We start from the raw sequence: 13,448 nt of genomic DNA on the forward strand, positions 1-13,448 counted from the left end.
TCAACTGCCATTTAAGAAGGGCTTCAAAGCAACCGACTGCATGAGCTGTTAGTTGCTTCTGTGTCATTAGGAAAGAAAATGCATTGATTAAAATAAAGACAAGGAATCTCATAGACAAAGGATAACATTTACGGTGTTCAAGGGTCTGGCACAAGCTACAAAAAGCCCAGGAAACGGAAAGCTGAGCTTCACAGTCAAGCTTTTTAATCAGTGTGGTTGTGCATAGCCACTGCAGCATGTACGTTATGTAATATCACACTTCACCCTCCCACACGCACCTAGAGACAACAGGCATCTTCTAAAGGTCTTGGCATTATTCAGAGGAAAGACTCCCAGCAATACCTCTGCGTGGTGTTTAACCTTATCTTTACTTATGTTTCACCATTTTTTTTTCCCACTCCTTTTCCCCTTTTTCCTTCCTGTAATACATCAACACCGGGTATATTTGTATCTCTAAAAATGGAACAGATTTGGGGGGGAAAATCCCATTAGCTCCTTGATGTGTTTTCACGGCGGCTCTGAAGGTTCCAGTCATGGCCGTTGTGTGCATTTTGTAACATTGTCCTCGTGTGTTGTTATTGTCATTATTATTTCTTGGAATAGAGTGGAAACGTTACATTCTGAATACACCAGCTAATTTTTAAATGGTACCTAGACTATCCTATCTTTAGATTTTAAAATAGGTAATAATTAACCAGAGGTTTTAAAGCTCTGCAGAAAAGCCAAACAGGCCTGTGAAACCCCAGGATCTAATAACAAAGAAGGTGAGTCGGTTTTCCAATGCCATAAGTGTTTGAAGACATCCTTATCCTTACTTTGTTTTTGGAAAACAGAAAGAGCTCAACCATATTTCATTGTGGTATAAGGTAGCCCTGAAGTTAACTGTTTTTTTCCAAAAAAGAAAAAAAAAAAAAAAAAAGGATGTCGCTGGCTGCTAATTAGATGTATTTTAACTGCAAAGTCATTTTAGCAGCTAATATTGTTATTATGTGCTTCAGTGTGAATCCTTAGTGAAGCTATTAAACTGTGAGAGCCTGAACTTATCAGACATTTTGTAATGTGGCTGGATTTTTGTATCCTTCTTCAGAAACCTGTGGGGAGGGGAAGACCTTTCTCTCTCAGGCACAGAAAGCACATTTCTTACCGGCTGATTACCAGGGTGGGCAGTTGAGACCTTCTTGCATCCTCCTTTTGCACTTTACCCCCCCCTCTTTTTTTTTTTTTTTTTTTTTTTTCCTGGCTATAACACTTCTGCTTTGTGTTGCGCTCCCTCGCTTCTCTCCCAGACAGCGGTCAAGCCCTGCCATGCACTCTGTAGCTGAGCAAAGGGATTTAATGGCAGGGACTGGCTCAGTTATTTCAGGATACTTTTGCCTCCCTCTGGTCACACACAACAAGTTGGCAGTTCGCAGGAGCTAGTAGGCTCTCAGCATCAGGCAGGCTCCCGCTTTTGAAAAGCAATAGCCCACAGCAGAGAGTGGACTTAGCCATCATTTTCTTATCAGTTTCTCACCCAGGACTCTTACTTTGTAATTGCTGGGTTGGGTTTCTCAGGGTTTGGATTTTCTCCCCCGGTCTTATTGCATTGGTTGCTTTTATTCTCCCTCGCACTTTAAAACAAAGTGACTGATACAATATCCAAACTGATGAAAAATAATGGGATTTTTTTTTCCCCTTTATTTGCTCAGATTTGAATTGGGTTATCTGCCTATCTTGTTTATGAAATTTTGTGCTGTCTTTTCTGCACAGACTGTGACTCCCAAATCTTCCACAGCTCCATTTCCATATTCCTGCGTGCTTGTTCTTTGTTAATCACTTGGCAAGCGCTTATTTGAATATTAAAAATTTCTTTAATCATCAAAGGCAGGAGCACAGCTTCATGAATATTCATATTTTTTTCCTCCTCAGACTGGATTCTAGTTCATTACCCTGCAGTAAAGCCAAACAGTCATCAATCGCGCTCATTACAGCCGCTGGCGTTTTGATTGGCTGCCTGCTGCTGGTAGCCCGCGTCCCCCCATCCTCCCGCTCTCCTCCATGAGCTGTCGTGTACCTGCCAACAACAACAAAAAAATATCAACAATGCAAGAATAAATTTCTCCGGTTGAAAAACAACTTTGCAAACTTGTCAAACAGTCCTCGTCGCTTTTTTTTTTTTTTTTCGTTTTACACCAAAAATTAAAAAAAAAAATAGAAGGGAGAAACTTGAGCTTTAGAGATGAATATTTGTCAAGAGAGTTGACGTAAGTTTCATTTGCATAATGACTTTGTACTTCTGCATTAATAAAATTTGCATATGAAGCCATGTTAATTACTCCTGATCATGCTTTTTGCATTCATGCATAGTAATTTTCTCCGACTTGTGAGAATTAATGTCTTGGCATGGGGGGAGGAAGGGGGGGAGTTGGGGTACTGTCAAATTTCTGTGCCAGTGCCCCTCACTCACACTATTTCTCCTTCTTGCTCACCACGTCGCTGTTCTTGATCTATGACTCATTTATGCATTATCATTTGAAATTCTTGGGAGAAAGAAATGTATCAATTCAAAGGGAATCCTTGTCTGCCAAAAAAAAAAAAAAATTAAAAAAATCATAAAAACAAAAATCCCCAAGCAAAATATAACAAGAAATCCCTTCTTTGCCCTGCTTCTTCTCTCCCCAGTTCAGCCTTTCCATTTTCAGCTTGAGAAAAGTTTTAGTCTTAGCAGAGCATCATGAACCAGTGCGGGGGAACTGCTCCAAAACCGCTGTGTGTGCAGGGGGACAAGGTACGGGCTGGTGTGCAGGTGTGTCTGGCCACGAGCTGGGCTCTGTGCATGAGTGTGTGTAACAGCCTGCCTGCATGTATCGCAGAGTCCTTCTGCCCTTACTGGGGGATGCTGCATGTCTGCCCCTTGCAGGGTGGGCATTCATTGCTCTCCTAGTTGCTGTTGGAAATATTTCTGCCTCTGTCTCACTAACGTGTGTGTATGTGCATAGGTGTGTGTGTGTGCACGTGTACTGTGCACATTTGGTTCCTTCAGTCCTGTTGGTGCCTGTGTGAAAAAACATGGTAGAAAGATATAACACCATGGGGGAATGGTTTGTGTGAGATGGTATAATACAGATGAGACAACTTGTTTGAGAAAAAGCTTGGAAAAAATCTGTTGGAAAGATTAGTGAATAGATCTGTCTTTCACTTCTGGATGTGTCTGTTTAAGGCTGCTGCAATGGTACATGTAAAACCCATCTCAGAACATCTGCAATACTCTCCCTGAACACGATGGGCACAGGGAAGGGATGAGGCTGCAGCATGCGCTCTGAATTTGTAGCTGTTCACTGTTTGAACAGATGTTTTTCTTTTTATTAAGAGAGAGTTTTTTAATAATGGAACTGAGCTTTAGTCTTTAACCAGCCATTGATTGATTTTCCATCACCAGACAGGCACAGAGAGACACACAAAAACTTGGTTCGTGCCCTGTTAAGTGGCTTACACGTCTGTGTGTGCACCTGCCTGTCTGCCCGTGCAGACACATGCAGTCACCCTCCCAGCAAGCACACAGCACCCCGAGGGATGCACCAGCCACACAGCTACACACGGCTGCATTTGCACACAACATGAGGTATAAAACAAGATCTCTTAAATTAAGATCAGGTCCTCAGTCTGAGATGGGACGTTGTGAATGTTGCTTGCAGCCCCATCTTTGTGCTTTGCCAGGGCACTTTTCTGAAGATGTGCCAGAAGAGTGCGATGTTTTACATATACCATGTCATATGGCCAGTCATGCCTAGGCTCAGGGAGAGGGACAACAAAAGGATGCAATTTATGCCTTGATTGTGGCTTTTGTCACGTTCATCTAGGTTCTTATGCTCATTTCCATCTTCTGGGGTCATGTCCAATTTGCCTTATTTTCTTCTTTGCAAGTTTAAAAATAGCAGAGAGCAAAAAAAAATAATACTTTTAGCAGTGTCTGGGAGTCAACACAACCTGGGAGCTAGTGACATGTTCAGGCAGTGAGTATGTGCTGAGCCTCTTTAAAGCATAAGGACAAAATCCTCCTTTCCTATCAGCAATGCAGATCTTTTATTTGCACTGTGACAGTCCCTGTGCATGTACCACACTCATGCTATGTGCAAAACTCCCCCTCGCATCCATGCAGAATGAATGCAGAATATGTAATTGAGATCTGCAGTGCAGGTGGATGATTTCATGGTGCTGGCCCAAGAGGAGACTCAAACCTTACACATCATGGCAGTGTGCATGGAGAGACAGAGAGCTGCATGCGTGCACACATTCACCCCAAATGGATCTGTTTTTCCAGATCAGTCTGTAAGATTGCACTGCTGTCCTTGCTGTCTGCTTTCCCTTCTTGCAGGTTGTCGTTGTGCCTTGTGTGACATGCAGGTGCTTGCGGGAGTGTTTGCTTTTTGAAATGAGTGTGCAACGTGGTGCAGTCAATCTGTCATAGGATTACAGAGACTCGCTCCCTTCCCTCACCTGGTGCTGCATGGGTTGAGTAGAAAACTCCTGCACAACCTTAGGATGGCAGCTATCTGTCTGTCTACCCATAGCTGGGTATGTTTTTATTGGTTTGCTCAGTCTGTGTATGTCCATTACCTGCAGCAGTTAAGCTGAGGAAACACACAACCCTCATCTTCATGTTCAGCTTTAAATAGTGAGGCTATCTGGGGAAAAATACCGTAGAAGAGGAACTAGAGAGGTAAAACATGAGCATATTCTTAGCAAACACAAGCTGAGCATTGCAGAGTTCCACTGTTACCCTTTCTATAGCTATAAAGAAGTGTTGCATACCTAACGGTGGAGTGCTCCTTTTCTCCACGCCTTTCCTCCAGGGCAGTGGATACAATTTTCCTCTTCATGATTTGCCAATCAATCTGGTTCTAGAGGACTGTCCTGTTATCCGTGACAAAGAAGCAAACCCTGAAGTAGTAGCAAGGAAAATAAAGAATCGCCTGGTTTGCAATGGCTTGTAGGGGCAGACTCAGCCTTCTGGTCTGACAGCACCGGCTTTATCATTTCAGGGAGAGGTAGTGGGACTCCTTAAAGATCTGCCAGTCTTTCTTTGTCCATTCTTCTTCTCCCTCCTACTTATTTCCTAGATTGGCACATTTTAAATTTCCTGATATATAAGTGAAAGGACAAAAAAAAGCCTTCTGAGTGACATCTTCTGTTCCATCCCTTCACTGGAAACCAGATCATATAATCCTTCCCATACAGTTAGTAGGCACCTTGTTAAAGTGGATGGCTGGTTTGCCCCCACTACCTCTCTTGGAAGGCTCTTACAGGATCCCTTTCCCCTGGAGGTTAGAAGCCTCTTGTTTGAAATTTTAATTTCCTTTCAAAACTAGAGGAAATGTACTGGATAAGAGTAGGGAGGGCCACTCTTTACCCTCTTGGTGACCTCTTAGCATCTTCTTATACATCTCAGAGATATGCAGATTGTATCAAATTCATTGCTAACAGAAAGGTGGGACCCATCAGCACTAGGGGAGGGGCTGTCACTTTCAGGGTAGGGTTGCGGGCTAGGACCCATGCACCTCTACATTAAAACAACATGCAGTTGTGGTTGTTGGTGGACTTGGTGGGCTTCATGTGCTTCTCTGTATGACAGGCTGCTTCCAAACCCTATTGAGGGCTGTAATATGGCATCATGACTTGGGAGGGACTCAGTGAAAGCAAGACCTGGCTCTTTTGTCGTGGCAGGGCCGGAGACATGTTTAGGTGCCATCTGAGATGCAGCTGTGGTCCAACTCTAAACCAGATTTCAAGCTCACGGCTTTCCCAGCAAGGATAAGTGCCCAGGCAGCTCAACCTTGTCTTGTCCAGCCTAGTTGTTTTTATTACATTAAGAATATAATATACAACTGTTAAGTAATTGGAGGTAATTTGTGTTTTGTTCCATGAAAAAGGTTGTTATTCATGTGTATTACAGAACATACAGAAATCAGTGTCTGACATCCATTTCCATGTGCCTAGCATACATTTCTACCCCAAATGCAACGTCAGTACAGTCTAGATAGTAGTTATCATTACCTGCCTGTGTAGCATTTCCAGGGAGATCAAAACAGTTGCAAAAGCCAGGCAACTGAGCCCCCAAAATAAAAAATCCTTCCTTGCTCCATGCGCCACAGAGATGGCTTCTATTTAAAACCAGTCCTCACAAAAGAGCACAAATTTTATCCTTGATGCTTGAAGCTCAAGTATTTACACAGGGAATTTAGACTCTTCACTTGTGGTTTTGGCAAAAGCTTCACACAAATGTTTTGCTCTGGTGGTCTCTTAGCCATTTAAGATAAACGACAAAATCAAATGCAGTCCTTGCAGACTGGAGCGCTGGATGCTGTGCCAAGGATGAAGTATCCCTGTTTGCCTCACATGTGTAGCTGTCAGATCAACACGTAGGCCTGGTTTCTGAACCAGGATCCTCGAGGTGGACAGCCTCCCTTCGAAACATTGCTCTTCTAGGGTCGAAGGGAGCACGGGTGAACATATTTCTCCTTGCTGCCATGGTGTTTGCACGTGTATGCAAGGCGTGCATGTGTGCACAGACAGAATCACCACCCTTAGAAAAAAGAAGAGATCATTTGCCAAAAGATACCCCACAATTAGCACATGTATTTCCTGATCTAAACAAAGGGGGAAACTGTGGTTTCTGACCTACCACTGTGCGGTAGCTGTTGGCAAATGCCAGCTTTTTAATGGTGACCAGTCCACCGTATATCTTCATTTATAAACTGCCCTTGATTAGTAGCTCCCCTTTATGTAATAATTAAGTGGAGAGGGCAGTTTTAAATAAATGGGGTGGGATGCAGAGCGGTGCTGTTCTTGCAACTTCCCCCTGAACTCTGCTGATTTCGCGCCAGCCAAAAATGTGGCTCTTACCTGATTCTGCGTGTGCATGTCTGTTTGTGCCTGTCTGTATTTGTGCAGGTGTATATCGATATGTAAGGCTTGTGTTTGAGTTCTCAAAACCACGGAGCTCCGTCTGGACTAGTGCCAGAAGGAGTGCGCGTTTCCAGTGGAGCAGGAGAGAAGTCTAAAGGCAGCTTTGAAATGGCAGGTGATTCCTAGAGGGGTTAAAAATAAATAATACAGCTGGAGGTTACAATATCATTTTTTTAGCTACCAGGAAGAAAAAAAGGTTGCTCCATTCTTCGCAGGCTCGACAGGGAAGCGGACTGCATAATGGGGGCATGCAAAATGCACAACTGGCTGTGGCTCAGGCGGGCGGGCAGCACAGTGGCCCGTGAATGCCTCATTCTGGGAGCTCGGCTCCTGGCACCCCTTCGAAGCCATTTGAGCTCCAAGTCACTGCACTTTGTCTGCGCTGGTGTGTCAAGCCCGCTTCAGCAGCGGCTCGGCAGAGAGCCTGCCCGGTTTTGTGTCAGCTAAATGCATTAACACAGCCGTAAAACAATAATCCCCCTTTTGATTCGGTCCCTGAGCAAGTGCTGGTGGCGACGCTCGCCGCCTCTGGCTCTCCTCTGCACCAGGACCAGCCGTGCCCCTGCTTTGCCCCTCTCTGTGCCCCCAGCCGGGCTTGCAGGGCCCCCAGGTCCCTTCTTGCTCTTCCCCAGCCCAACGTGAGCCCCAAGGGCTCCTTCCCCAGGGAGCAGTGCAGAGCAAGCGCGTAGTGCATTAGGCAGCCAGCCCCCGCCTCACCCGTTCCCCCTGATGATGCCTCCTCTGTCCCTTCAAACTTAGGTCCGACTGACAGTTTTTTCTATTGTTTTTTCTCCAGGGCCGTCCAGGCCTGCAAACCTGCCGGGGGCTCCCATAGCTGCCTCCTCCCACCCTCACACATCCGTCATCACGTCACCTCTCCGCGCACTGGCCTCTCTCCCGCCCTGCCTTAGCCTGCCCTGCTGTGGTGCACGTGCAGTCTCAGTTGGCGGGACTCAGACTGAGATTCAGACTGAGACGTCAGGCACATTTGGATGTCATTGTCAGTTGTCAGGTAATAGAAACATTTTTTTTTTTTGTTGCTATCTGAAGGTCAGTAGTGCTGCCAAGTGATGTCATCTTTGCTGTGGGAGAGCTGCCTTCCCTGGGTTATGTGGGGAAGGCAGTGAAAATGTCCCAAACACCCCCTGCCCTCCCTCCTGCCCCTCTCCCCGTGCTGGCAGAGGATGGGGAGTGGGAAGGGGTGTGTGGCTCCCTCCTCCCTCCATCCTTCCCCTCCTGCCTGCCCACCTTCAGATGTCACCAGCGGCCGCTGCCGGGCCGTTTGTGCCACGTTGTGAACAAATGTCTGAGACTCCTCGCAGAATGTGATACCCTGGTATCAAGATTTCATCTCTCTGGGCTGTTTATTTTAAGCTTAATTGGATAACATTTAACATCTGAGGTCTCCCCCTTCCCCCCCCCCTTTTTTTTTTTCCCTAATCATTCGTATTAAAGGCTTTTCTCTGAGCCCATGTGCACGCAGGATGTATGTGCTCCATGCAGTTTTCTCCCTTGCTTTGAGAAAATGCTCCTTGGTAACTTGCCACACATCTCTCCCCTCTCCCCCAGCAGCTTTTTTTTCCTTTATTCCTTTTGGATGCCTGACTTTTGTCACTGTGAGGAGGGGAAAGTGATGTGGAAATGAGGGCGCGCTGAGCTAGCCCAAGAGGACACGGCCATACGGTTGCCAGACCCCATCCTTTCAGACCCAGCGATCTCTTTGAAATCAGTGGGTGTTTCTGAGTGTGGCTCAGTTGCAAGATTGGGGCTGTGGTGAACTGCAGGCTGGAGAGGTGAAAATGGGGGGGTGGGTGGGGGGCTTAAAAGAAAATACAGCTGTGGTGAAATCCGCATGCACTTATGGTGGAGTCCAGCTGTGGTGGGCCAGATCCTGCAGCCCTCATTCACGCTAATGCATGTGGAGCTTTAATAGGGAGCTCCCAGAATGGTGCTGGATAAGTAATGTGTGAGGACATTAGAGACAGCAAGGACTGTGATGAGTAAAGCCCTTGGCCTGTGGCTCCTCCTGCCCCCCTAAAGTAGCAAAAGTTAGCTCTGGTCAATGTTTTCTTTACATTAACAGTGGTACTGCAGCAGCGTGCTCTATCTCACGAGAAGGTCCCTGCACATCTCAATTTGTGGACCCCAGGTGAAGCTCGTGGTGCTCGAGGAAGGCTCCCAAGCCTCCTGTCTGGGCTCAGCCTGTGCCCAGCTGCTTGTGCTGGGCTTGCAGCAATGCGTGACGCCCCTGGACCTGGTGTGATTTCTCATCCATGCTACCATATGCAGCATGGTGGGATGCTATTCTCACTGAGCTCTGCTTTTCTGACCTTATCAGGCTGACTAGCTGGCCTCAAATGGTGTGGAGATGGGCTTCTGAGTGGTGAATGCTGAATGAGAAAATCATATAGGTGCCCCGCTTCCCCCCCTTTCCCAGCTGGTAAAGCAAACTAGAACTGATCTCCTTTTTCCTGCTGTCTTTACCAACACAGGATGCACGCAGGTGCCTTTGGTAGGCAGGTAGCTGTAAGAGCAAACTGGATGCCCTGGTTCCCCATTGCTCCTGATGCCAACAGCCGGTGGGGAGGGAAGGAAGCAAAACTAAAAAGGAAGGAAGGAATGTCTGATTAAAGGAGGTGGGAGAGCGATGCTTTGGTGTGTTACATACTTTCATTTCTCGCTTTAGAGTTGTGCAGGGCCAGTTTTCAGAGTGGTGTGTTTGCTGGGAGAAGGATGCCAGCTCTGCGGAGAGAGAGACCTGTTATCATGGCTTCCTGTAATTACTGCTGCAGTCTGTGGCACTTAGAGAATAGGTTATATCAAAGTGCATGATACATGTTTATGACAGTAGTTGGTCAAGCTCTGCTTGAAAGAAGCATTTTCTTCCCTTGAAAAGGAGATTATATCTGTTTAACCCTTTCTTAGCTCCCTTAGTAAATGAGCCTGGGCATACTTTAAACCCTGTAGCAGGAGTCGCAGGATCTTTCTTGCACTCAAAATGTTTTTGTGGAAATGAAAGAAAAGTGAGTTCTTTGTGTTGACTAATAATCTAGTGATGATCCCTGCATTGTGCCCTCTTTTTTAATATAGCCATTTACAATAGTCACTTGCTACAGCTTTAGAGATCTGCTTGTCTCTCTGACTTGATTAGCCTTTTATTCTGTCAGCTCCGTTCTTGCTTCTGAGGAATTGTTTCCTTCTTTGAACAAAAGCCATCAACAGTTCCCGCCTCTTCTCCTCCTTCATCATTTCTTACCTTTCCTGTTTTTCAGCATTCATTTAATGCAGGACCTGGAGTTTTTCAATGCAGTTCTCAAGCAGGCTGCGACCCTGAAGGCTGGAAGTTGCAGGTACTCCCAGACCTCTGTGAGGCACTACCAGACCAGGCCCAGCAGTTTTGCGTTGGGGATCCCAACCTGCTGGGTTTGGGGTCTGAAGGTGGAAGAGTTGTGTTTGTAAATCTTGGACCTAGATAGGAGCGATTGCCTAGACAGCCGAGTAGCATTTAGCTGTGCAGATGGGAAGCCCTCTGCCTCGTCCAGAGCAGTTTGTGATATGTAGGAAATGTGCTGCTGATAACAGCTTCGATCACAGCAAATGATGCTGGGAAGTCCGCTTGGTTTCCAGCACCTCTCCTGACAGTGCAGTCCCTCCTGTCTTTGTTCCTTTCTTTGTGTTCAAGGCACCGCAGGGTGAGGAATGTGCAGGTGAAGGTCTATGTTTTTTTCTATGCGATTTTTTAAAATATCTGCCACTGGAAAAGTCTCTCTCCCTATCTCTTTATTTATTTATTTACTTTTGTCTCAGAGGCTTCTGTCTGCTGAATTGGGTTCTCCTGTTTAAATGTTTTTAGTGCCTATTTAATTAGAAGTTGGAATAGAGTCATGAAATTCACAGGGTTGTGTAGCTTGGATCTAAAATATAAATGGGCAAAGCATTCATTTTGCTTTACCCCTTGCCAGATTAGGGTGCTTTTCTGAGCCTGCTTTTTATTTCATTTCAATGAATTGCAACTGCTTAGAGTAACTGTAAAATGCACACAGGTTTTTCTGCATAACAGAGACATGCAAATGATTGTTGAGAGACGTAATTATGTAAAGAAAAGTATATGCCTGTATGCATACACACATACACTACAATGCTTTTTGTGGGGCTCTTTTTTCACAATACATCTTCATAAGGCTCTTTTTATGATGCTGATTTATTAATACTGTACATTAAGTCTTAAATTGTCAAAGCTGCCTAAGAGATTTGGATGCCCATTTCCCATTAAAGTTAACGAGAAACGAGCTTTGAAAATCTCAGCACAGAAGTGCATGGCACTTTACAATGTGCTCTCCAAAGAGAAAAGTCCCTGCCCTGAAGATCCTACCGTGTAAAAGCCCCAGGAAAGGAACTCTGATCGGTGTAAGACAAAGTGGATTGCAGTGCCACAGACAATAATTTATCCCTTCTGCCTGCGTTCAGATACAAACCTGATCCAAAGTCTTTGGACCTGGGCCCATGAGCGAGGGTTTTATATATCTCTGTAAAGATAATTAAATCTGCCCAGTACACATATATTCAGCCAACCAGCGAAACTGCTTGCTTCCCACATGTAGGCTGATGGAAGGAGGTGGAAAGCAATTATGATACTTAGTTGCATATATAAAAACAGCAAGCCGGCATGGACAGCAGTGATTAATGGACAGGGCTGTGAAGCTGAAGGGCTAAAACAGGGGAAGGCATGGGGCCATAGCTCAGAAGAGTGGAACAAGCTCCTTTTAATTCAAGGAATCAGCTGTGTTAGTCATTAGGACATTCTGAAAATCACACGGTCATCTTGTAAAGTTAATATCAATTTACTTGGCTGCTGAAATTCTACTTACTGCATCATTTCTGTTTTCTTAGCAAAGGTTAAGGTGGCAATAAAGATAAAAGAAGTACCTGCGAGTAAATAATAGGTTTTAAAAGAATGTTTTTTCCTTCTTCAAGTACATCACAGTATTCATTTTGTGCTGGTTTTATAACTGGAATCAACCAATAAGAAGAGCTAGATTAGACCACCCTGCTGTAAAAAGCTTGCTGCAATTAATACAGGCTGTCTAGAAAGCAGTATTATTTCAAAAACTTTTATGTTAATGATATGGTATGTGCTCGGCACATTTCTTACTAGAACAAGAAGCAAGCTTTTGTTCACTCCAGACTGGGTTTTATTAACACAGGAGGATCAATGGAAAACAAAACAGTAATCAGAGCAGAGAATGCAAACTCATCCAGCAAAAACCTCCCAACTCATCAAGTCCCAGGACGATGGCTGATACATTACTCCTAATTTTTTTGCTGAGTGGAATCTTAAAAAAAAATATATAAAAAATAATCCAGTAAGACTCAAATTCTGATCAGCTTATGGTGCTTTTTTGAGAGGAGAAAGACATATTTTGGGTATATGGTTCAGAGGGCAGACAAAGACTGAAGGCAGCTTCCCTGACACCCTTTAAAAACGTATTTTTTCATTTTCTTCCACAAAGAAAAGGTTTGCTTAAAGTACCTGGCTAATATTCAGGAGAGGTGCCCTATTAGTCATGGTTACATGTATTTATTTATTTTAGTGAAATATTTAGTGCGTGCTATAGTAGAATTGACATTGTGCACAGTACTTACAGAGTGCAGGGCTGTGTGAGAGATGTATGTGCTAAAAACAGATATGCATCAGTTTGTATGTATGCATTTATCTTTTCATCTATCTATCAATCTCTGTGTTCATCCATCTATCCAAGTATTAAAATCATATGTGACCTGTCTGTCTGCGCAGCTCTCTTTCTCACCAGATATTAAACTCAGATCTAAACTCAAAAGAGATGTAGCTAATTGCAAACTTATATATTTTGACTGGATGGTGTGTTTGCCAAGAGGTAACGAAGGTATCTTAACAGAGCAAAGAGGCAGCTAAAATTAGGGTGCTGCATGGGGCAGCAGCACTGGCAATTTACGTGTGGCTGAGGCTTTGTTCTAGACAGGCGCCCTATCACTCTAACTTTGTAAGTCCTAATTACCTAAAGTTAAGAACCAGCAGGGGCAATAGAGATATTTAAAGGTGCTTTAAAGTGGATGCCTGCAATTTCCAGACAACCAAGGAAAATGAAAAGCTCTTAATTGCAATATTAACGGGTGGAACTGAATCTTGTAGTCTCAAGACAAAAGGGTGCAAGAAACATTGCCTGCAGTAAAGACAATGGGTCCAACATTTAGAGAGTTAACTCGATCGCATACCACTATGCTGAGCCCAAGAGTCTGAACTCTTCAAACGCTCCAAATGGAGAGCTAAATCAAAGAATCCTGTTTCAAATCCATCCAAGATGTTGCTGTTTTTCTCCTCTGACAGGAGAAGCATTTGGAAGTGCAGTTTCTTTCTTTTTTTATAGCTGTCTTAAAAAGGAGTTTGGATGTTTAGCACAGCTGGTGCTCATTACATTATGCACTATCAATAAAATAGCATGTGTAATTAATTTTTAATGCAGTGC

The 13,448-nt window shown here is 44.5% G+C and overlaps 1 protein-coding gene across 8 annotated transcripts in view; it reads left to right on the forward strand.

Moving 5' to 3' along the window:
- BCL11B (BCL11 transcription factor B) overlaps positions 1-13,448 on the forward strand; it is a 95,897-nt gene that overhangs the window by 34,452 nt on the left and 47,997 nt on the right. For 5 of the 8 annotated variants that reach the window (XM_027457788.3, XM_027457789.3, XM_072038312.1 and 2 more), the window contains exon 3: positions 7,742-7,957. The exons of the other annotated variants lie outside the window; for them this stretch is intronic. In XM_027457788.3, the coding sequence (XP_027313589.1) occupies positions 7,742-7,957 (216 nt within the window). The remainder of the gene's footprint in view (positions 1-7,741; positions 7,958-13,448) is intronic. 8 annotated transcript variants of the gene reach the window in all.

Source organism: Anas platyrhynchos, chromosome 5, assembly GCF_047663525.1.
Source record: "Anas platyrhynchos isolate ZD024472 breed Pekin duck chromosome 5, IASCAAS_PekinDuck_T2T, whole genome shotgun sequence".
Lineage (NCBI taxonomy): Eukaryota > Metazoa > Chordata > Aves > Anseriformes > Anatidae > Anas > Anas platyrhynchos.